This window comes from Drosophila guanche, unplaced genomic scaffold, assembly GCF_900245975.1.
Source record: "Drosophila guanche unplaced genomic scaffold, DGUA_6, whole genome shotgun sequence".
NCBI classification, from domain to species: Eukaryota; Metazoa; Arthropoda; class Insecta; order Diptera; family Drosophilidae; genus Drosophila; species Drosophila guanche.
In genome coordinates, this window is record NW_022995746.1 from 3,747,679 (window position 1) to 3,773,358 (window position 25,680).

General features: G+C 41.2%; 1 protein-coding gene and 1 non-coding gene across 12 annotated transcripts in view; one reads left to right on the forward strand and one right to left on the reverse strand.

The window, feature by feature from the left end:
* Positions 1-25,680, reverse strand: part of LOC117582590 (mitogen-activated protein kinase-binding protein 1) — a 70,225-nt gene that overhangs the window by 4,788 nt on the left and 39,757 nt on the right. For 4 of the 11 annotated variants that reach the window (XM_034270439.1, XM_034270436.1, XM_034270443.1 and 1 more), the window contains 9 exons: positions 7,387-7,478; positions 5,661-5,904; positions 5,332-5,541; positions 4,128-5,273; positions 2,799-4,063; positions 2,416-2,732; positions 2,201-2,346; positions 1,871-1,915; positions 178-289 (listed from right to left, as the gene is read on the reverse strand). In XM_034270439.1, coding sequence (XP_034126330.1) covers positions 178-289; positions 1,871-1,915; positions 2,201-2,346; positions 2,416-2,732; positions 2,799-4,063; positions 4,128-5,273; positions 5,332-5,541; positions 5,661-5,904; positions 7,387-7,478 — 3,577 coding nt within the window. Of the gene's footprint in view, positions 1-177; positions 290-1,870; positions 1,916-2,200; positions 2,347-2,415; positions 2,733-2,798; positions 4,064-4,127; positions 5,274-5,331; positions 5,542-5,660; positions 5,905-7,386; positions 7,479-12,280; positions 12,469-25,680 lie in introns of those variants that run through there. The other 7 variants (XM_034270441.1, XM_034270445.1, XM_034270438.1 and 4 more) reach the window with 4 other exon arrangements.
* Positions 743-813, forward strand: Trnag-gcc. Its single transcript has one exon. It is a non-coding gene; the product is annotated as a tRNA-Gly (tRNA).

The window sequence follows — 25,680 nt, forward strand, 5'->3', positions numbered from 1 at the left end:
AAAGAGTTATTTATAGTAAGAGCAAGATTAAAAGAGAGAGAGAGAGAGAGATAAGGGGAGAGCAAACAACGGGAGAGAGTTTATTGGTTACAATTAGCCTTCTACATTCCAACAACAGGTTTTTCGGGGCTGGAGATTATGAGTATAACTTTTTTGGGGGCTTCTTCAATCCCTTACCTGGCTTCGTATAGCGTCCTGGACCACCGCCCGCTGTCCTTGAACCATCCAGATTACCAGCCAGACTCAGATCCGATATGCTATGGCTACCCCTCAGGGGTCTATGGCCGACCTGTTTATTTGGAAAGAAATTAAGGGAAGATTTTTATTAGTAATGCAAAATCTAGATAGGTTTTGTGGATTAGTTTTCTTTGGGTATACAAATTGTACATTATTAAACATTATATTATTTAGAAACAATTAAAACAAAACATGGAACACATTTTATTAGTACTTTTACTTAGGTTTGAGTTAGTTAAGCGCTCAATTTGATTATGTTGAGTGGGTTGGGGAGTTTATGTTTATTTTATGAGTGGTTTTCTGGCTGCTGTGTCAGCTCTTTTCCCCACTCTTGAGTTTACTGCATAAAGTTCGATGTGTGAGTGGTTTTTCGGCGGCTTATCTGACTGAGCAACTTTCTTAGTTGTTTTTATTTCTTGTTTGACTATTTTTAGACGCAGCAACTATTCGGCTAGCTAGTCTTTTGTGAGCAACATTGGTGTTATTTTTGTTAAACTTTCAACAAGCATCGGTGGTTCAGTGGTAGAATGCTCGCCTGCCACGCGGGCGGCCCGGGTTCGATTCCCGGCCGATGCATAAATATCTTTTTGTTTGCTATTTGCTTATTAATTTATTATGATTATAATTTCAACACGCTTTTTGTTTGCTTATTAATTGCATTTTTTTGGGAATTTTGATGTTAGTGGAAGTACAGTTTATGTATATTTAGTTGGATCTATTAATTACTACATTTTAGAGATGTCTTTTCGAACATTTAGTGTTGAGCTGTTAATTAGCCTCAAGTTAGTTCTTGCATTTGTCTGCCCGTGATCTGTCCGCTAAGCCACCTAACTGCTAAGCTTTAAAATCGCTTAAGAATCGAATCGCTTTATCGATTTATTCATAAGCTAATTAAATTATTATTTAAGGCATAAATACTTTCTTTTCCCAAATATTTTATGAGCACTTTCGTCTCGTTATTATTATAGGAATTCAATTTCAAATACGTTACAATTAATGTATACAGCAAAGGAAATATAACAACTTTCCCTAATGATTATATTAAATATTTCGTATGGCATCTGCATATGAACTAATTTACTACAATCGGAACTCTTGATGGTCTCCGAAAGCTCTTTGGGAATAACTTGAATGTTTTGTATACAAGTTGTATACTTTCTGATATAGATTCCAAATGTAAATGCTGTTAAACGATTTTTCAATGAATTGAATCAGTATCTAAAAGTCTGCATCACAGATCCGTCAGGCTACAAAACCATCAACAAATAAATAGGGATTTCTTTAAAGTGCAGCACATAAAAATATCATCATTATATATAGAAGATCATTTTGTTAGGGGCATTTCTTCTTTTTAAACTCTTCTCGATAATAAAATTTTGACACTGTTCCTTAATTTTACAAATGCCTTAAAGCAGCAAAGGGAAGCATCTTTGTTTTAAAGAAAATGTACGTGAGTAATTAAAAACCAAAGAAGCATATCCCCAATGAGAATTTGCCTCCCTTCCCTCCATTAATGTCATGTTGGCTGTTGATTTGATTAGTCTTTAAGCATTTGTGAGAGTGTCAAAGTGTGGCAGAGGGAAGCATCATTAGGTAAGTCAGAACAGAACAACGAACTCATTTCGGGGCTCACCTCGGCTATAGAATTTAACTTTTTGATGCCATTTTTGCGGGTACCCTAAACACACATAGGATACGGGTGGAAGGGTTGTGTTTTTGTTTTTGTTTTGTGGGGGGTAGATATATGGTAGATTGATGGGGAGACAGACACCAAAAACAAAAGATGGGGCAACACATAAAAAATAAAAGAGTAAACGGAAAAGAAAACAGATACATAAATTAAATGGGAAATACACAAAAAATATCCCATGGAGCAGCGACTATAATAAAACACAGAAACAAATACAGATGCAGAGGGCAGGCCTCGTCATCGTCCTCGTTTCCGATTCCGTCCTGTACTTACATTCTCCAGCTGCTGTTTGACCTTGTTGATGACCTGCAGCAGCTCCTCCTTCTTGGTGCTGGTGTATGACTTGGTAATGGTGGGCGGTGCCGCGACACTCCCCTTGCCCGACTCCGTATTGTGCTTGGCACTGATGCTGCGGCGACCTGCGGCGAGAAATCGAAATACGAAATGAGAAATGGACTCGACGGGAACTGGTAGGCGCTGCCGCTTACTGGTGGTGCCACGCTCCAGGGGCGCCGACAGTCCGGGTCCCTCGGGCAGAGCTGCATGGAGAAAACTATTACTGCTCTGCGGCAGATTCTCATTGCTGCCACCCAGAGTGGAGGCCAGCGAGCGTTCCGCATTCTCGGCACTCGGCGTGGAGCCCTCATCCTCGGTGTCCGATGTCCCAGTGCCCGTGCCCGTGCTGGCTGTGTGGGAACTGCCATTGCCACTGGCCGTCGGCAGCTGCAGGCCGGACTTTTCAAACTTCTGTCGTCGCACGGACTTCCGCAGTTCATCCTCGTTCATGGCCGTCACTTTGAAGTCACTATTCGGGGCAAGAGAAAATTCATTAAATTTAGAACTTAAACTGGGAATAAATCGATCGACTTACGTGGGCGTGCTGGGCGCCAGATTATTGTAGAACATTCCATGGTCGGAGCTGGTTCTCTCGCCATCGGAAATGTCCTCCACATCGCCATCGTGATCGTGGGTATGCGGCGTATCGAAGCGCAGTCCGGGCTTCCGTTTGTCGGGCAGCTGCAGCCGCTGCTGGCCACCGCCGACAGCTGCCATGGCACCGTTGCTGTTGCTGGCCGTCGCCAGGGAGGAGGAGGATGACACGGAGACGGTCACGGTGCCATTGTTGCTGCTGCCAATGAACTTGAGTTCACCGCGGCGCGTCTCCATGCCCGAATCGATGGACGAGTCCTCGCTGAGATATGTCTGATTGTACATGATGTCCTTCGACGAGGCACTATTATAGTCCGACGTCTGCAAATTCACGCCGCTATGGCCGCCCACGGAAGAGACTGTGCCCAGTGGGCTCTCCGAATTGGAGCGCAGATCATCCGCCTCCAGCTGGCTGCTACGCTGCGCCCAGCGTCCACGTGCCCGAGGCGCCATCATGCCCATTTGCTGACTGGGCGAGGAGCTGAGATTGCCCATCGAGGAGGCCGCATGCATGGCAGGTATGGAGGCCGAGACTCCCTGGGCACTGGGCGTGGGTATGGACAGCGCACCGCTGTCGGAGTCCCCGCCCGCTGCCGCCTTACGCATAGCCCACTGCGGCAGCTGTCCCACATCCGATAGCCTGTCGGCCACTGCGAATTTCGGCACCATTTGCGGCTGTTCGATTTCGCTGGTGGGCGACTCCAGCACAATGCCCTCGGGCGGGGATATGGGCGCCAGGGGACGCGGCAATGGGCCATGACCGGAGCGCAGACGCTGCTGTGACATTCTGGCCTGCATCGTCACAATCATGTCGTGCGGTACTTGCCAAATGAAGATGCAGCCATCGCCGCTGGCCGATATCAAGTGCCGGCAGTCGTTGGTGAACTTCAAGCCCGTGACCAGCTCACTGTGGCCGTACATTCGTGCCATGCACTCGCTGGAATAGTAGTCGTAGACGGCCAACGTCTTGTCCGTGCAGGAGGTGGCCACGTAGATGCCGCTGGGATCGAGGCTGAGCTTAATGAGGCTGCCCTCATCCGAATGAGAGCCCTTGAAGGTCTTTGTTTGCTTGGCATTCTGTGTGCCATACACACGGACATTGCGATCCTGGCAGGCGGTGAGGATATGTTTGGAATTCGAGTCCACTTCCATGTCATAGAGCGTGGTCTTGCCCGAGGTATTGGTGCCTCGCATAAAGATGTTGCCCTGCGGGAGAGAATTTTCATAATAAGTACAATAATTTTGAGCAAATATTGATGCCAAAACTCACCTGAAAGCTACGGAACATTATGGATTTGTCTGCGCCACAGCTAATCATTTGGAAGTTCAGTCCAGCGCCCACAAACTTGATCGAAGTGATTGAGGAGCTGTGATCGTCGAGTGTCTGCAGCAGCAGATAGTTCTGGGCCACATCGAAGACGTGTATCAGCCGATCGCGACTGGCACTGGCCAGCAGTTTGCGTTCAATCTTATCGTTGGAGTACTCCAGGCACAGCACCTCCGACTCGTGTGCCTCGATGGTGGTTATCAGCTTGAGATTGACCAGATTGTAGACGCGAATGTTGCCGCAACGATCGCCGCTGGCCAGATGCTGCAGCTCCGGGCTGATCTTGATGCAGCGCACACCGTTGCGGCCGTCGTAGGAGGAGTTGCCCGTCTTGTCAGAGAGCGAGGAGCAGCCCTGGTCCTTGATGAATTGCAGATCGTCGTCGCTGTAGACGATCTTCAGCAGATCCTTGGAGTAGATGTTCTTGCGATAGATCTCATTGTTGGCACATCCATCGAGGCCCCAGACGCGTATCGTGTCGTCCGAGGAGCAGGTCACAAAGCAATCCTCCGGCAGCGTTTGCGATGGCTCTCGCTCCAGATTATATGGCACTGTCTCCACGCCCCAAATGCACGTGGAGTGATACAGGAACGAGTGCGATTTGCCCACACGCGATATGTCGCGCAGATCCCAAATGTACAGCGAATGATCGTTGTAGACGCAGCTGACCTTCGATCGCTGCTCGTCGAACACCATGGCAATGCAGTCGGGAAACTTGGCCTGCTGCGGCACCGACATTATGTGATTGATCTGTATGCCCTGGGCCACATCGACGCCCAGATAATGGGTCCGCGGCAGCGTGGTCACATACTCCAGCGTGGCCGCATTGAATATCCGAATGATGGACTCGGCACAACCCACGAGTATGAAGCGCTCGTTGACGCAAATGCAATTGGCATTTGTGGTGCGGCATTGCACCCATTTGTCCAGCAATCGCCGCGAACTAAACTCCACCAGATGGCCCTGTCTCGTGATGGCATACGTGCTCTCCGCACAGATCCCCTTGCCGCAGGCCACAGCGCAGAAATCATTGTCACGCAAATCACCCAAAATAGCGCTGCGTCCCATCAGTGGTATGGGATCTTTGTACTGAAATGGAGATCGTTAATTACAAATTCTTTGGGAATATTTCATGCTGAGCACTTACCTTGCGAACACCTTCCAAGTACCAATATTTGACATGACGATTGCCCACGGTGACAAAGTAGGTGCCATCTTCGGCAAAGCAAACGGCAGCCACCTTGGAGCTAATCTTATTCGAGGCCATCTTAAGGTTGGCCCGCCAGTCGAACACATTTACGATCATGTCGTGCTGTGAGCCAACTGAAACCAGGTACTTTCCCGTGGGCGAGAAGGCCTAAAAACAGAGAGAGAGATAGACATTAATTAATTGATTAATGAATGCAGATCGAAGGGGAATTTAATTTTTGATTTCGGGATTTAATATCGATGCGTTCGTTCTATCTGTCAACTTACCACACAGGTGACGGCATATTTGTGATCCACAAATTCGGCAATAACACTGCCACCGGTGCAGTGCTCCAGATTGCCATTGGGCGTTTCCAGTTCCCAGACTTTGATAGCCGGATTGATGCCACATTCGCCGGTGGCCACATAGCGGCCGCAGCGCGAAAAGGCGACGGATGTGAATGCTTTGCGGGAGGTATTGACCAGATAGGCCTGTGTCTGACGTTTGGCATTGAACAGCACCACAGTGCAGCTGTAAACAAGCGAAAAAGAAAGTCAGAATTTGCAATCAGTTGGGGGGAATATTTGTTTCATTAAATAAATTGCCATTTCTCTCTTTCACAATCATTTTGGCGGTGACCCTTTAAGGATGTCCTTGACCAAGGCAGAGGGTAAACGTTGGTTACACATTTAAAATGCCCAAGGATAGCCCAGGCCTTGCTGGCGTCCTTTCTGCCTTCTCTTTTGGCTCGCGAGGCGACGAGGCGAAAGCACCGTGCCCGCCCATGTGCTGCCCTTCAACCAGTTCCTGCCTCCGTTTAACCCTCTTATTACTGTAGCTAACTGCCTGCCTTCCTCCGCTGCCTGCCTGCCGTCTGCCTCATTATTAAGCTGCTCTTTGGGTTTTATTTCAGGCAGCTTTATTTCTGTTGTTGTTCAACGTTAATGAGAACATCACGCCCACATCTTTCACTTGTGTATGTAGTTTTATACCCTAAGAGCAGTGGAATTCCCCCTAAACATTCTTGTGTCATTAGCTTCGAGGAAGAATAAATTGGGTTCCATATAAAAGTGTATGCTAAAAGTATTTGGGGAATATATAACTAGAAGCTATAAGAGCTATAACCTTTCGTATACATTTTTGTATCATTAAGTTTTCCCCTCATCTCTAATGCCAGAGCATTTCCCATTCGTTGTTGAAGCCGCCAACATTTCTGCGCTCAACATTTTCTATTTATTTTCCTACTGCAAATTGTGTGCTGAGACACACTAGAGCAGCTCTGCATACATTTTTTGTTAATGCACATAATTGGTATAATTCCAGAGCTTAATTTACTGGCATAGAAATGTGCCAACAGATAAGAAAAGAAAAGAGCAATTGAAAGCGGCTAAAAAGCGAATTCAAATGGATCAGTGTATAAACCTAGCTAATTGATTGCAACTGTTGACAGTATTGGTGTCCTAAGATAACCAATTTAGGGACTTTCCCGGCTCTATTTAATCCCAATTTGCAGCTGTCATTCACTAGACACTTCCTGCCGCATTCTCCTGCTGCGTATCTCCGCTTAATCAATCTGTCATTGATTATTATTATTATTATTATGCATATTACGGGTACGCAACGTAATAGCCAATTGTGAGCAAATATGTTCAGTGACATATGCAAATCCTCTCGGGAGGGGACTCTCTGTTCATTGACATTAAATGTGTAACCAGCTGACGTTATGTCACCTCCTTGCCTGTGGCTCCTATTACCCTCTCTTCTCTCGGTTGGCATGTTTCTGTCACTGAAATGTCATCAACTGAATTTTCCTCCGCTCGTATGTCAAAAGGCAGCCATGCATGACAGTCGGGAGAAAGATTAAATCAACAATTTTCACTGCACTTTCGGAAAAACAAAATGCAACCTTCTGCCTGTCGGAACTGGATTCTCTTTCGAGGCCAAAGGAAAAGGAAATGAGGTATCCACGGCTGCGTATGTGTGCGTTTCCTTTAATTTTAAGTATTTCCTTACCCCGCTGGATAGGCCAGGAGGCCGCTGACTGGTGAAACATCCAACGCCGCATTGCTGCACACAGTCAGACCCAAGACTTTTTTGAGTTTTATCTGCAAATAGAGAACATGAGAAATCATTAGATATTGCATCACTATTAGTTCCCTTCTTCTTATGTGGTAAGATATTCGTTTTTTGTTGTTGTTTTTTTTTGGCTCAGACAAGGTCGCTCTGGTGTGTAGATTGTGGAACATTGAACCATTCGTAATATTTGCCCAACATTCAGTTAAAAGAAAAAACTACAACTTGTTGTGTGAATTGCTAACGCACACAATTCGCACATTTGTCTGGTTGTTAGTTTTGTTTGGGGTTGTTTGCATATCCCAAAACCCAAAGCCTTATACGACTTACATAAACCCCACCAACATTAACATGAGAAAAACGAAACAGCAATGCCGCAGCACTCGCTGCACACTATACATATGTTAACATGATTTTCCAATCATATTTTTACCATAATAATCAATTGGCTTGTGAATAAACTTGAGTTAACATTTGACTTGATTGGGGGAGAAAGTTTGAGGTTGATTTAATCAAAAGGCAATCAAAGAGCGGCCAGCCACAGCGGAAATGCAAAGACATTTTTTATTATTTTCACTGCCAGTGCCGAGTGCGGACCAGAAGGGGTTTCATGATTCATAATATATTCATAATTGAGGAAAGAAAGGTCCAACTCTGCTCAGTGGATTATTTTCATTTAATGAGTGCATCGGCTAAAATGAATTTCCAATTAAAACTATAATTTTTAAGGTATTTCTGTATATTTAAATGAATATTCCTACAAATTGAGTTACATGCATTAATTATTCAGAATAAATAACACAAATATTTAAGGCGTAAGTTTATCTCTGCTCCATTTGAATATTTTTCTTCAGACTTTCTTCAACGAGCGAATACATTTTTACGCTGCCTTTTGGTTTGTTCCCCAACAATTCTCTGACTAGCTTATAATTTTGCACACTTCTAACTTCAGAAACGTACAACCCGCTAATGATTTCATTCATTAAAAACAAAACAAAACAACTATTGCTCTTTGTATTTCGTTTGTATTTATGTTCATAAATGCCGCCAGCGCCGAACAGCAGAGCAGCTGTTACGCCTCACTTGAGAGCCTCACCTTGATCTTGCCCAAGCGTTTACAATAAGTTATGGGTTATTAAAAAACAGAGAGCAACAGAGGCACGAAATAGCCATAACAATTAAGGGGCGTACAGAACTATAGAACAGAACGGAGTGGCAAGCGAACAGGTTGTTTATTTTGAAAAGGAAGTGCAAGAGTCAGGTTGAAGTACGCCGCTGCTCCACTGACTACCGCATTCATTGAATATGTAGAAAATACTTGTAGCACATATAGACAATGATTAGTACACCCCATTGAGTGGGCGATCTCACTTGGTTTCAAGGCACTCCATAAAAAAAAAAACACTTCCATCGATGCGGGCGCTCATAGTCGTATGCACAGAGAGCATCCGAAAGATACTTGAATGATCTGCGTCGCAGAACCCCAGATACAAAGTAGCGAATACATTCAGGCTGAGATCATCTCGAGCGAGAGAGAGGCAGAGAGTATTTGTCTACTACGAGAATCATTTTATTGTGTCTTGTTTCACTTAAGCAAATAACAGTCACACCAACGCATACGCAGCCTTTAAAATCTATATCTTAATGCATAAGGTCGATCTATCCCAACCGGTTTCACACCTCTCGCTTTCTCTGTCCCTCTCTCGCAGTGTTTCTTCGTATTTGTATCTCTCTCTCAGTCGAATATTTGCATTTTTAATGACAATAATATGCCGTGAAATTGTAAACAAATTTCTGAGCATGACTAAAATATGGCCACAATGAACAAATCTGCTAACCATGGCTGCATAATGATAATGATAGAAGCCACGAACAGTATGCCACCCCCAGAAATCATGACCAAGTGGCATCGATTTCACTCAAGTGGCGATTGAGTGGCAGAAAGAGAGCGACAGAGATCCAGAGGGAGAGTGTCTGAGGGAATTATGAAAATAAAGACGGAGAAACAATTACGGGGCGTATGCGCAACCAGTTCCATGAGCATTGATTGCAACTGCGTGGCAGGTGCGGGACGTAAGCTTCAATTTGTTTTCGAAATGATAATTAAGCAAAAGCAGATGCTGCCATAGAGCACATGCAAACCAACTCACTAGGGGTTTCTTGGGATTTCAGCAGGTTTTTTTTTTTTTTTCATTTTGTATGTAATTTTATTTGCTTCAATTTTTTAAATATTTCACACATTTATGTAAGCATAGGACTGAGTTTAATGAAATCTTTATTCGTTTTTAATATTTTATGGTAATTTCGTAATTTATTGGAATAGTATTTTATAATTTTTTCTATTTTAATCTTTATTGTTTTGCACTTTAAACCAGATTTGTTTACGTTTTTTCTAAAATATTCACAGATATTAACCATCCAAATCATTCAAAATCCTTGGCACTCTATCTGGTTTTTTACTCTTATCTATTTTCTATTTAAAGGAGGAAAACAGATGCCTCCGGAGTCCAACAGAATTTAAAAAATCGTTAATTTTACACATTTTTACTTTGGAAACGGAAGTCAACACACGCCATCCATCAAAGCCGGATTTGGGTGTTGCCAAAAAGAACGGCTACGGCTCACAGACAAAACAAAAAACATTCAGCAAACATTCTTTTGTTACAAATTTGGTTTAGCAGCGAAATTTATTGTGAGCAGCCGAGAGCTGAAATTTCCATTTTGTGTGACAGACGCGGCAGTTGAATGGTAATTAATTATTATTTAATGTTGACTCGTTTCGGGGCTTTGGGATCGAGATCCAATGGAGTGACGAAATCATGGCCATGACAGCAAAACAGCAGAAATTGGTCAAGAAGCACAGAAAACTGTGGCCCACAAGCCAAATTACTTTTCGGTCAAGTGGCTTTTGGCCCAATGCCCGGACTGTGTTAATGAAATGGCCAGTGGTCTGTAGTCTGTGAGTCTGTGTGATGTATGATAATCATGAAGTTTGTGCTGCTGCTGTTTATTGTTTTGACCCGAGTTCAATGCACGCAGCAGTTGCAGCGGATTGTTGGCCAAATTCTATAGCTACCCACATGGGATCCACATGGATTATTCTGACTCTGCTGCCCACCACTTCAGCTGACAGAAAGGCCACAAAGTAAGCTGAAATATTTGCCATGGACAGGTGTCAACCAAGAATCCACACAATCACGCAATGAAAATGTTTACCTTAAAGCCCCCACGAGAGAGAGAGGCCATCGCAAAAAGATTTATTTATGCAAATGGCTGAGAACCGAACTTTACTGCAAAATGAGGAAGTTTTTCAAACGAATTTGAATTTGGGTTGCCTTTTTGGCTGGCTGTAATTGCAGCAGGCCTCCAGTTAAATTACATTAATATTTATAATAAAAACCATGTTCGTTAATAATTATATTTACACATGGCATGCCGCAAATGGTTGGCTCGGTTACACTCCAGCAGCCAAAAATACCATCTACCGACCAACTGGTGGCGCCTCCATCAAGTCTTGGCCGAAGATTTGGCTACAAAAACAAGAGCCTGCTTAATTGCCTACCCGATTTTAATCAATAAAAGAGCGAGCGCCGGCGGAGCAGGAAAAGATTTTCATTCTTGAATAATTAATCCATGAATTATAGAAATACTGATAAGTCAGCCCAAAGAAATAGATTCTTTGGTGCTTCTTTTGGCTTCAGAAATGAATATAAATTGCAATTATGTTAACTTGAGAAATTTTAGCATAATTTAGAGTTTGATTTATGGTTTGGATTTATTTCTTGCAATTTGTTTCCGACTAAAAACAGACTTTATTTTTGATGCTTGATTGATGTATTTTTAGTTAATGTTTTAATCATTTAATATTTTCGTACTCCTTTTTTCTGCCAGTTTTTGTATAGAATTATGTTTGCTTTCAATCTTCTCTTTCGGCCACGCTTTGAGCATTTGCAATTGGCTTTCATCGGCTTATTCGCTCCCCCTCGTACATGGCCCTCATAACAAAGCAAACAAACAAATGGTACAAAAAAGACCTACATACAAATAGAAGCTCAATAGGCGAGGTACCCGCATAGATACATTTGTATCTACAATGCTATTACGTGAGCAAAATGTTTATGACTATGAAAAGAAGAGCCAAAAACCAGAGCCAAAGCCAACACAAACGAATTATAGATGGAACTTTGTTTGCCATTTGAGACGCTTTAAGAATCGACCGATATGCTGAGATTCCTTACAGCTTTTCGAAGCTGCTGGTATTGAGATTCCTTAGAGTTATACAAAAGCTACCGATATTGAAATACCTTGAAGCTTTTAGAAGCTGCCGACAGCAGCCGAGACTCATAATTGCCTATAATTACCAGAGGCAGGCACAAAACAATTTTAGATCCCAACAGCAACAACAGCAACAACAGCACAAAATGTATGCAACGCAGTGGCTAGCGGCTAGCGGGAGTAGAAAACCACACAAATCCATTACAAATGCGGAGACAAATGTTGTGTGCCACATGTGAATCATGCGGCGGCCAAGACCAGGTCCAGAGGCTCCATGTGGGCCGCAACAATGTTTCAACGACAGACAGAGATACAGCTACAGATACACATACATATCTCCATCTAACTGTAGCTCTGGTTATATCTAAACGGATGTTGCTTTAGCAAATATGCAAAAGCGAGGAAAAAGAAAGAGAAAAGCCCAGTCAGGCGGCAGAAAACAGAACTTGCTTTCAAATGAAAGTTGTCGCCAGTCTCCAGTCCGATTTCATTCCATCTACATACAAGTAGACTCGTATTCCGCACTGGTTCTGGTGTCCGTATGTGGAACGACCTTTACCTCATAGGCTGCCACATCCTCCTTGCCATAGATGGCAACTGGCGACGAGTTTCGTGGGGCAAACATTTCTCAATCCCTTTTTGTACGGCAGCAGGCAAAAACATTCCTTGAACAACAAATATTTCACTTATTTTTGTGGTTAATTGTAAAACTTTAACTTCTTTTTTTATGGCACATGTGAGACAGACGCCCACCAAAAATGTTGTTTATTTTTTGGTTTTGATTTCGGGTGTTTTTTGTTGTATATAAATTCGTAATGCTTTTTGGGGGCGTTTCGTATAATTAATAATACACTTGAAATAATACTTTATTTGTCGGTTTTTCTGTTATATATTTCCTCTATATATTTCTCAGCTTGGGGTTTTGTTTTTTGTTCGTTGCTTTTTCGTATGACTAGTCTTTTATAACATTTGGTTTTCTTCTTTTTTTTTGCGACTTTGTCAAGGTCGTGTTGGGTGTTCTCTTCGGTCTCTCTCTCTTGGAGTTCGGTTCGTTATATCTTTCAGTGCCGTTTCATTCGTTGCGGTATCTTGTATCTTTAACTTTTCTATCCACTACTTTTTCCATCAATTATTTCATCGTTTTTCACTATCATTTATTTCTTCTTTTAGCACCACTTTTTCTTTGATTTATTTCTTCTTTATCTTTATTTTTTCAGCTTTTATGAAAATTTCATAAAAATATTCGTTGCACGATTTTTCAGCGAGCTTTTGCTAATTTCTTTTTACAACAAATAAAGCACAGCTTTAATAATTAATTCAAAAAATATTTGTTGTCGTTTTATTGCGGTTATTATCGTCGTGTTTTGTGTTGTGTGTTGTGTCAGCCGTTGTCGCGTATCGTTTTTTAGCGCGGCTCAAATGAAACTGCCGCGATTCCAACAGGCGGCCAAGGCACACGACGCGTTTGTTGTCGTAGACACATATCGATATTGAGTTAACAGAGAGCTTGAGACGACAAGACAGAGAGACAAGACAAAAGAGCGCGCGGACTGGGTACTGGCCAGTCGGATTGAGTTTTTGAGAGACACACAGAAACACAGACACACAACACATTTGGTAGCACGCACACGTATCTCTTAGATACTCAATCTTCAAACTCAAGTCGCGCTGGCTTGTCTCAGCGGTCGCGCTCATTAATTTGCATATTTCGTTAAGAAAACCAAAACAAGAATGAACTCTAAAGATGATATAGCGACTTAGGAATACCCAGTAAACAGATGGACTAAGATGGAAGATTCTTTAGCATATTTTTTACAGAAGTAGATATAATGTTTAATGCTTTTACTCATCTGCAGATCCTGTATATATTTTCAATATATTTACAAATATATTTACAACCCATACACCCTTTTCCATTACGTTTAACGGGGTACCCATACCTAAAAACACGTTTGGACTACAGTCCAAAAAAAGGCGATCGGATCATTGATTCTAACACGCGATTCTCGACACACAAAGCGTTACTCAAATCGCTGCAACTTCAAGAGAGCGGAAGGAGCGGTTTAGATTTAGAAACTCTTCCAATTAATCAAATGTCACTAGTTCTGTCACCCACGATCTGCTTTAATTAGTTAATAAGCTGCATATATATGAATAATCTAGTGGAAAGTTATCAGTACAGATCGGTTCATTCAGTGTTCAAAGTGTGTACCATGTGCCTGTCTGTCTGCACTGCCCACCGAATGCAATAAATTCTCGGGCAAACAGATCCATATTCCACCATGGGAATTGTAGGCGTACACGTTCCCTCCAAATGCTGTAAAATGAAATTAGGCAAATCAACAGCAGAAAAACAAGCAACAGCAGCAGTGGCAGATACTCTTGTACTCGGGGGGTCAGCCAAGTGGAACACAATTTAGTGGCCATGCAGATAGATAGATAGTTAGATGGCTTTTCCGTGTGTCCGCCAAAGCTCGTTCCAGATGTAGTCGCTGGCTATGGCCAAATAAAGCCATAGAATTATACGAGATTGTTGCAGCGAATTTGTATATATGGAGAATAACTGGCCAATCGTTTATGACTTATGTGGGTCTGTGGGTTTACACGTTTTGGGAATATCGTGTAATAAATTCTTAAGAATTTTTGGAATAAATTAAGAGTTGAAGAATGAATTCTTCGCTTTGAATATTTTCCGGACGTACCCACTTCTTGGTTACAGAACTGTGCCGAGATGTCTGTTAATTTCCTAAATTTATAATTTTCCAACACATTTCACAAGTGCCAAAAGTAAACCAAAAGTTAAACCCATTTTGACCCCATCCATTGAGATTTCCATGAAATCTCGCTTTCATTTCAAGATCTCAAAAACGTGATAGTGTCAGCACGCATAAACTTGACGCTTTGGGCCTCTCGTTCAAGTGCAATCATAAGCCCAACTATTGCACAAAGGCCAATCAAAAAGGTAGCTACCTTTCCATAAACAACTCGCCGCCACACACAACACACAACACACAACAGACAACACATACAAAACACTCGACAAACAACTAGACAACAGCAGCAACGACAGAAAAGAAAATCAATTTGCATAACACAAATCAAGTGAAATAATCAGGCATCACAAAAAGAGAGGGACAGAGACACAACGAACCCCAGCAGCGAGACCAAATGCGAGCTCTCCAACGCATTGCACCGACAGATTGACAAACAAAGCAAAAGCAAACACATCGGGATATCCGAAAAGTAAATAGAAGACGTCGTTGAAGATACTCTTTTGCATTAATAATTACATGTAACTATTGCTTATTTTTAGGAAAATATTATTACAATTAACTTAAAAGGGAAGTCCTAGTGTGGAGGCTGCAATGAAAAGTGCTCATTAGAAGTTGATCAAATTTAGAAGTCGATTAAAATGAATCGCATGTCAATAGCACAATACCCTGTGATTAGCATAGTGTATAAAAATGCATAGTTGACATACAAGTCTTCTCCTCTGTCACCTCTCGGAGACACACCCCTGCTCTCGCCCACCGTACCGCCCCATTCAAAGGGGGGGGATCCCAAATTGTGCAGCCAATTTCTTTATCTTGTGCCATGACCAAAAGAAATGTCTCTCGCTCTTCCAGTCGCCGTTGCCATCGCAGTTGCAGTCTACGTTGCAGTTGCCTCTAGTTTATGGGGGAAAGTTACCAGCGACTTGCTCTGACAGATGCTTGGCAGATAGATACATAGATTGGAGCTGGGGTTCGGCTTTGGGTTCGGATACGGGGGATCTGTGGGTACCGCCTGCATTCGCCGCATATTCAAATGAATGCAGACTCTGGCTGTTGTTGTTTTTTTTGCTGCTGCTGCTGCTGGTTGTGCCACTTGGCTGCCTTTTTCCTTTGATTTGCGCCGTGAAAAATTGCTGGACTGAATGACGTCTGGTTACTGGGATACTCGAAGACTTGTAGACTATCCATCGCCTATGGAGGGCCCCTATATAAAGCTATTTATCGCCATTACCACTACCTTCCCACCTTCTTGCAATTTGTAATTAAAATACTTTTTGCCTCATTGTCGTTTTTGGATTGCATTTACGTTATTGCTGCAGCCACTGCTGTTGCCATTGTTCAATTTTCAAATAAGTTTTTTGTAATGCAAATTGCAAATCGAATTACTTTTGTTCGTGGCTAGTCCAATGATGGTGCGGATCTGTGATATTGTGATTTGTGCTTTTGTTCGCAAAAGATCGCTGTGTGGGCATTATAATTAATAATTATTATTTATGATTTATTTGTGTAATGCTCTGGGCGTTGCAGATTAGATACTGAGAATCTGGCATTTGTGGGGCTGATGGTATTTTTTGTCAGAATGGGGTAGTGGGCTCTTATAGCTCTCAATTTGTTCAAGTTTCGGATAGGTCAGTAAGTCTTTTGAAGGTTGAAATATGAGTACATTTTCAGTTCTTTCTAAGTGTAATTATAGCTGCAATATAACAAGGGGAAAGATCTTTCTTGTTCTTCAAACAAATTCCTGTTTTAATTTGTTATATTTGATATTAATTCATTCAATAACAAAACAAATTCTTCCAAGAATCAAGCCATGTCTACTCCTATTATGCATCCCCCAATCCCATTCCGTCAATCAAAATAGCTACAGTGGCAGCTCAAACCAGAAAACACTCAACATTTCAATCGCCCTGTCAATCATTCCACCACGTCACTCACTCTTTCGTTCACTCACTCAATACTGATGTGGCGCATGCGCTTTTTGTTCAATCCATCAATAAATTGGCAAACGAATTAAAAAGCTCTCTCTCTCTCTCTCTCTGTCTGTCTCTCTATCTGCCGTCGGGCGATGAGGTAAGCAAATCCACACGATCTGCGATCTTCGAACCAATCATTTACAAAACGACTGAAACGTTGCCGACAATTTTGATTAATTGCATAAATATCTATGTGTCTTACAGATGCAATTTAATGTGTTACAGCAAATAACAGGTTGCCAGCCACCGCTGCGCCTGACCATCAATTAATACGAAATCAATAAACCCATTCAGCAGAAAAAGAGCTAAAACTAAGACTTCAATTACACTTTAATGTGTGGATGCGATGTGGTTATGTTGGGTGGGAAATCCCCCCCCCCGCCCATAGATGGTAAAATATGAAACATAATTCAATAATAAAGCGTTGCAATTTACTCTCCCGACTCTCTCGACCAACTCTTGAACTACGTGACAAGCGTGATGACCCTCGGCTGCGGTATGAAAATCTGGGAAAATCTAACCATAAATTCACAAGCGAAAAAGCGCACCCCACCGAATGGAAAGTAGGAAGAAGTACATAGTTTTTCCAGACTGCTCACTGCTCGTAGGCCTGCTCTCAAGTGTCAAAGTTGATGAAAGATGCTGCCAGGCTGTTCCGCTGGACAGGGGCTTGGGCGCTGTGTTGCAGCTTTAATCTCTCGTCGGGGCCAGCCTTTTGTTGATTTGAAAGTTTAATCATGCATTAGTGTTAGTTAAGAGGTTTTTTTTGGGTTTTGTTTTGGTTATTTTATTGGTGGCACGTAGTGCACTCTGTAATGGCCCCGCAATTTGTCTAATGATTGCTATTTGTGCAGCAGCGATGCAGAGTCAAGCGATAGACATGGCGAGAGAGAGAGGTTCATTTTGTTTGAAAGTCTTTTGGTTTTTATTTTCAGTCGATTATAAGTGTTAATTATACGGCCTAGACTTCCGAGTGGCGGCTTTTAAAATGATTTTTCGTGTAAGCTTCATTTAATTGACAGACAAATCTCGGGGTTTTGCTTGATTTAGTTAATGTTTTTATTTTTTTTTTTTTTTTCAGGTTGTAAATTGAAGATTGTTTGTAGCTGGCGTTTGGCTGGCACTAATGCACTAATGTGTGGGCTAAAGTGAGTGATTACTGTGGGAAAATAGGTATAGAATGGGAAAAGCGATGCATGTACGGGGGAACGCATCCCGACCGAAGTCAGTTACGGCTGAGGGTGCCGCTTGGTTTACTTGCGCAACAGCAAGTTCTTGCAGTTTAATGTCCTTTGAAAAGTATTTCGAAACATCACTTTATTCCTTCACATTTTCATAGTTTTAAATAAAGAAAAGCAACAAGAAATCCCTGCCAAATCTCTACCTTCCTTCTCTCATCCCATTACAGCCCTATTTGCATCTTTATCTGTACTTTAACCCTCATCATTATCGCACTTCATTTGTGGTCGTCGTTGATCTGCTGTTTGGCATATCAATTACTCTTCTCCTCCCTCTCGTGTTGGCCCCATTCAAGATATTGATTACATAATGCCCAGAGCCAAACAGAGAGAGAGAGAGAGAGGGAGAGGTAAAGAAAATATCAATTTCGTGTGGTCACAAAATGCATTTAAAGATTTAATTATATGGAGAGTGGAGCATTTTATATTTCCATTTTCATTTTTATGTACTGCTAAATGCTGCAGAGGAGTGGATACGCGTTGTGCGGGGCACTCTTGTGGCAACCACTCGAAAAGCACAAAAAAAATGCGTTTCAAATTATACCGACGGGATACGCCCACAGCAGACGAGCACCGTCAGTGGTGGACGGTAGTCGGGGGAGATACAGTTCCATATGTTTATCCACACACACACACAAAACCAGCATAATGGTTAAATCTCAGCAGCAGCAACAGCAGAAACAGCAGTTGCAACGCACTTAGCCAAATTGCTACAATTTGACAACCAGCCACAGCAGCAGCAAATAACAACAAGAAAATACAAAATATCTTTGGAGGCGAATGGGAAGATACTCTAGCAGATGCATTTTTCTTTTCAATAAATCCCCTTTAATTTCTTGCTGTTGAAACAAAATATTAATATATCGTATTTTCCTATTTATTATTACTTTCATATTTATTTTTTAATATTTATCTACTTATCTAGTTTAGGCTGAAATGTCTTTTCTCTTCTGCACTACAATCATCTCATAGAAGCTCATAGTACCTTAGATAGATACATCTAGATAGTGTATAAACAAAAACAAAAACATAACTCCGGAGTACACCCAAGCGCAAGAGAAGTGTTGGCTCTAATAACAAGTGTCAGTCGTCTGTCTGTCTGTCAGTGACTGCCAGCCCCCAAAATCTGCCCACAGTTTGCCTTGCTTTACATTGGTTTCAATTTTTCTTGTTTTCCAATGCAGTTTTCCTTTTTTTTTTCTTACATGTTTCTGTGTTTTTTGTGCTGTGGTGATAAATTTTAAGTACTTAATTTTGTGGCATTAAAATGTTTCTTATGACATTACTTATAATTTGATTAAAAGTCGGCACAAAAATCATTGCAAAAAGATGATAAACAATTTCCGGCATTTCATAAATTATAAACTTTGTTTAATGGCAAAAATTCTACCCACATCGGTAGCATTTTTGTGTATTGTTTTAATTTTTGAAGGAGGGCATATCATGTTTTAAGCCGAGTTTGAGGCGCAAAAGAAGTAAGGGAAGATTGGCATAATATGGAGTGGATTTATGATAGATTGATAGAGGTATCTATCAAAGATATCGTAAGAGAGTACCTTAAGCTTCGGTTTGAATTAATTTTCATTCCATAATACGTATAATTATAAATTTTCCAGACAAAAAACCAAGTGCGAAACGACACACATTCCGCCAACGCCCCAAGCCAAAACTCAAGAGTTTTTAGTTGCTTCTTTGTTTCCATATCAGAAACTATTACAAGAGCCATGCAATTTGGTAGAAGCGAGAGACCAAATGGTTTGCCAGTACATTTACGAGTATCCACATTATATGTATCTCAGCAGGCGGCGGGCATAAAGATTGCTTCGTAATTCATGTTGAAGTATAATTTAGTTTTTTTTTGTCAGAGATTTTTTGCGTGTTTTGGCCCAAAGTGCTGGCTTGTCTGCTGTTGTTGCTTTCTGTTTCATGGCCAGCCAGAAAGGCGATGTCGGGCGACGATTTCCTGAGCTCATTAAGGCCCCCATTCAAAAATTGGCACCCAGACAAAGTTGGTTTGACTGAGTGAACGAGTGACTGAGAGACTGAGTGACGGCATAACTGACTAACTGAAAGGCTTGGTTTAATTAAGATTTAATATATATATTTGTAATAGTCAAAGGAAGTTATTAAAGCTCCAAAAATAAACTAAATTAAAGCGGGTTTTGCATAAGTGTCAAGAGTAGAGTTCTTATTATCATTTTGACAGTACATATTTCTGATTTGTGTTCTCACTGGGAACGTTTTATAGAGCTATTAACTTATCAAAGCCCATTGACAGGCAATTGGGGTTATAAATGATGTGATGTCAAGGCAGATATCATTATACGAGTAATACTTTTATGGCCTTTTTTTTGTGCTGGAATTGTGAGGATTCCCACAGCGTTGTTTTACATCGTAAAAATATTAAAAATTGTATTAAAAATGTATTCATAAAGAAGATCACATCAAAAATTATATCAATCAACGCTGGGACGGCAGATCTTTTAAGAGTTTAAGATGGAAAATTCTATAAATTATATCTTTTTTTTTATAATTTATTTTTCAGCAGTTACATAATTTAGAATTATTTTTTAAGCAAATTTTAAGTGATCCTAAAAGTATGCTGTGGCATTTCAGGCGTTTTTTAGAAGTAATACAAAGCCAGAACACTCTTCACTGTGTAACTTAACCGAAGCCCTTTCTGCTTAATGTAATTGGGTACTCTCTGTCACACAAGTTCACACTTTAACCCGTAATTAAGGCCGCCTGCCAAGCCCCATACGGGTATGTGTGGTTTGCTTGCCAAAAACACAAGTTCGCCAAACTGAAACCCCAACTCAAAGACAGACCACACACAGAGAGCGCCACAACAAATAACTTTCAAACTATGCAAATCAGACAGCAAAAGCAACAAGAACAAACAAAAAAGAGAAGGTGTTGGGATTAGATAAACACTAAACACATTCTTATACGATGGAGTTACTCATTTGGGTCAGAGATGGCCAAGATTCAGTCAACCACCGCTCTGCACTGTCCGATGCATCAGATTAAGTTACCAATTCTTCAATGAGCCATAAACAACAAGATTTAGCAACCTCAATTTGCATACGTATGAATACGCCGTACATCGTACTCGTGTGTCTGGTAAAAAGTTGGGTAAACTGCAGTTTCTTTTGGACTGGTTTTGCATTGTCCGGCAATCTCTGAGTGGGTGGCCAATAACCAATAAAGTCAACAAATTGTTATGCCTCTCTGGTGATTATTTTTACAGCTCGTTAAACAATCAGATTTTGTTTGGTTGCTGGTTGTTGTTTCTTGTTTTTTTTTAGGTCGGACTTGACTACCTAGCAGAAAAGGGCAACAAAGTGTTGAAACTACACAAAAGAAAGGGAAAATAGTCATAAACTTTGAAGTAGCTTCCTCCGCTTATAAAAACTCTAGCCAAAGGTAAGGAATATTCGTGGAAATATGTGTGTTTATATTGTTTTGATTAATGATCAAGCTTTCCTCTTTGGACATTAAACAAAGTGGTTAATAGAAAGCTTAGACAGAGGCTCCGAAAATAATGTTTTATTTATTATTTCTATAGCACGCAAGGGAAGCAAAAAGTTAAACAAAATAATATTTAGTTGAGTAAAAGCCCTGGAAGGAGAATCAAATTCATCTAAGCAGCGAACCGAGAAATTCACTTTAAATTCTTAAGAAATATAATCAAAACGAATACTGACATCATCTGTTAAGATCTTCGCAGCAGCTTTTTGCGTCTCAAAGTCTGACAAATCTCATTAGAAATGCATTTGCAAAGGCAAATAACAAAAAGGAAAAAACAACAAACCAGAAAACAGCACAAAAAGTAAAGCAAAATAAATCCAAATGGACTTTAGGTTCCATTTGAAAAATCAAACTGTTGGTTAAACACAAAATAATTGAGGAAAATATGGAAATTCATAATCAAATGGGCAGCGGTCAAAATGATTTTCCCCAACTTTCTTTCACTATTGGGTGGGCGTCAACAGCTAATGGAATGATAAGCCGATAAACAGTCCATTATCATCCACAACCTGCCAGAAAAATGCATGCCAGAAAAATGCAAATGAACCTGAATCCAAATCCGAAACATCTTATCGCCACTTAACCTTTTGAGCGTCAGACTGAGAAAGTCAATCTGTCAAAAGATTAAACGGAAAACACAAACAAATATGTATAGAAAATCGTTGAGCGTCTGTCTGTCTCTGGGCTCTGTTTCGGTAGCTCCACACACACAAGAGATACAATATCTCAGACCATGTTGGAGCAACGCAGAACGTAAAGGCATTTAGGAGTGCCTTGTCCCATACATCAATCAATTTGCTAATCATGTGGGTTGGCTATGAAAAGCAAAACACCAAGACAGAGTTTTGGGGTTAGAGTAGAGGGGAAACAACACATACAATGAATGAAAAAAAGGGTGTTGACATTGTAGGGGAAATTAAAGGGAAAAATAGCGATTTATATAAATTTATTTAATATTTGAGATATGTTTTATATTTATTCTTCAGTTCTTTCTTTAACTTTAACGTAAAAACCATTTAAATTATCAACTCAAAACCTCTATTCTCTGACAAAATTTATCATAAATACATATCTCCGACAAATATTTAAACACATTCCATAGACAAGTTCCTAAGCAAATTTGACAACTTTTTTGGCACTTGCCAGCCCCGCACATAACGACAGAACTAGAAATGGAACTTCAAAAGTTCGATGCCGAAACAAAATGCGCATTGACCACAACAGCACAAAACAAATCAAGTTTAAGTACAGCACACAAAAAAAAAAAAAACAGAAAAAAACTATACAAAATTATGTAGAAAAAAGTAAACAGCAACACTAACGACAAATGGTAGTGTGGGTTGCAACAAATGTAATTGCGCGTGTCGAAATGTGGAACAACAAAACAGAAAAAAAAAAAGAGAAGCTAGAGGTGGAGTAGCAGCAGCAACAGATCTATGGCCAGTGAGATAGAGATACTCTGCCAGAGAGCAATATATTAAACAGATACAAATACTCAAACAGACATCCATATGAATATATACAGATCCACCAGGCAGGCCGACAGCCAGTCAGTCAGTCAGATTGGTCGTCATTCTGCCTCCAACTTTTGCGATTCTAAACTTTTGATAAATTTATTTGTCTGCCCGGCTGCTCGGGAAAACAATAGAATATTTTTGCCGGCCGGCTTTGACTTCATTTAAAATGCACGCAACGCAACGGAAAAAGAGAAAGAGAGAACACAAACAGAAAAACAATAAATAAAACACACAAAGTATATGTGCTTACTGCATTTTAAAGTTTCTCAATGCGAATGTTGTTGGTGTGAATGAGTGACACGCCGCCAGGCAGCAGACGAGCAGACGAGCAGAGAAAAAAGAGACAAACAAATAGACAGAGTTACAGAGAAAGAGACCAAAAGACAGACAGATAGAGCGGGGAAAAGATACTGAAGAGAGATAGTAGGTGAAAAGTGTTAACTACGTTTTCATGGTGCGGTTAACGGCGTTCCACGATCAGCCACAGACAAATGCCAAGACGTGCCAAAAGCCCCCCTCCCTTCCAACGCCTCTTTTGGCCTGCTGTCAAACGGATTGCATAAACGTTAAAGAGTGGTTTTAGCGAAAGAAAGAGAAAGATGTAGGAAAATGCAGAAAGTAAGGGAAGGGAATTACAGTGAAATGCTGCAGTGACTTACAGCGGGAACAACAGAGAACAATTTGGACAAACATCCTGAGAGAAATGTGGTGCAGAGAGTAAACATTTGGTTGAGTTGAGCAAGAGATGCTGTTGCAACATGCTTAAGCCATCAAATTGGCGGCTATCACAAAGTTTATCGTTGGAGTGTACTCCCCTTCTCTTTCCCTTGGGGACACAGTGCTTGTAAAACTGTCAAACAGACAAGTGAATGGAGTGGAGAAAGAAAGTAGACGGGGCTGTGTGATTGATTTTTGGTGGGGTCTTTTAAGCTTGAAAGCGAGAAAGATAAATAATACTGGAAGTGTAAACAGTATCTAAACCATCTGATAAACCGGCAATAGGTGCTCCAAGAATATTTAGTATCTCGTTAATAATGTTTTCTTTTACCTTTAGATATAATTTTACACTAGAATTCATTTCTTGCCTCTGCTGGCGTTCACTTAAAGCCTCTGGCATTACGTACTCCACCTGTTGACCACTTCATTGATGTATAAACATTGCAAAAACAGTATAAAAATAAACGCTGAGGTCATTCGCCAACAGGCAAGAACTATTGCCCATGAAAAAGCTTATCAAAAAACGGAATAAATATCAAGAGTTGGGAGCTTTTGTTTACTGACCTGCACACCCATGCTCTAGGCCAAGTCTAGGCCAGTTCCCAGACCAGTCCGAAACCGAAACAGAAATCGATTCGGAATCAGAGTCGAGTTATTTAAATTTAGCAAAGCATAAGAAATCATGTTAGTAGAAATATACACCTCGTACCGTATAAAAGGAATAATTCTGCAATAACTGGTCACGTTTTTCCGGTGCTTGTAAATTATTCAAATCAAAAATCGCTTTGCGAGGGAGGGTTACGCCTTAGAAGGGTGAAAAAGGCAATTGATTGATGGATACGATGGCTGGTACGTTGCATGCAGCCATGAGGCGTGCGGTAACTCTAGATTTAGAAAATGTACATGAACTCAAACCAGTCTTGTTCTGTGTATGGCACAGATAAGATGGGAAGGGGAAGCTATTATTGGAGTGCAGAAACTACTATCAAAAGCGATGACTTATAAAGGTGCAGTGGCAGTACTCTTTGCGGTTTCTTCTACGACATATACTGGTATCCTCTTTCATGCTTACATCTCCTAAGTTCATCTTTCACTTTATTTATATTCAAAATATTCATCGATTATATATTCAGTGCCCTTTCAGATCAGGTTCAATAATTTCCCTTCCTTTTATGGCAAACATTTTCATTCATTTTTCCTTTTGTTTTCCATGCTTCAGAGATGAGACACCCAGCCAGCTCTCCTCTTTTCGCAGGTCAGCCTGTCAGTCTGTTACGCCTTGTTGCGCCCCAAGAAAAATCCAGATCCAAACTGACACTTGCTCTGTGGCTATATAAATATATTCGTGCAACAACAATTGTGTGTTGTTGTTTTTTTTTTTGGCTCAGTTCATTGACACTTTTTGGAAAAAACTTGTTATAATTTCATGGGGTTACAAACCGCTCTTTGGCTCTCCCTCTCTCTCTCTCTCTCTGTGGCTCATTTGTGGCTCTAACTGTTTTGCATTGTTTTATGGTCAACTTGATGTTTTTTGTTCACACATGGGAAACAGCGCCATGCCGCAAGCAGCAAGCAGCTGGAAACACGACTGGAAACACGACTTGCTGCAACAGTCTCCATTTAATGAAAGGTGTGTGGGCCAAGGGGCAAGTGGCGGTGGCAAGGGGTCACCCATGTGGGCCAGCAAATAGTACCACACGGTGGTAAGCATTTACCGTTTCGTCTACTATTTTGTGTCACAAGTAAAACGGATCTTTCCCACTGTCTGTCAGTCTACGTTTTGTAATAAACTTTAGCTCTCTCTCTCCCTCACTATCATTCCCTCTCTTTTTTATTCCACAGGCTCTTTCTCTTTCGCACAGGAGTGTATGTGCTCTACATAATGTTCTTGTAATTAGCCCTTGGGGCGATTTGTCAGCCTGAAAGTTGTCACGTTCCTGTCTTCGAGTTAGGGAATGGCATGGCATGGCATGGCACGGCCTAGCATGGAATGATGATGATGATGTCGTCGTCTCTTGTGGGTTTTCTAAGCATGAAGTTTCATGGCTGTATCGTGAGCTCTTTGACAGCCAATATAAGATATATGAGGCTGGTGACATTACAGCAATTGGGTGACAATAGACGAGGAGGCAAGAAGTGTTGAAGGTACTTTGTGGCCAAGGAATTTCAGACAACTACAAATGGAGGAGGATTTTGGAAGCGATAGATT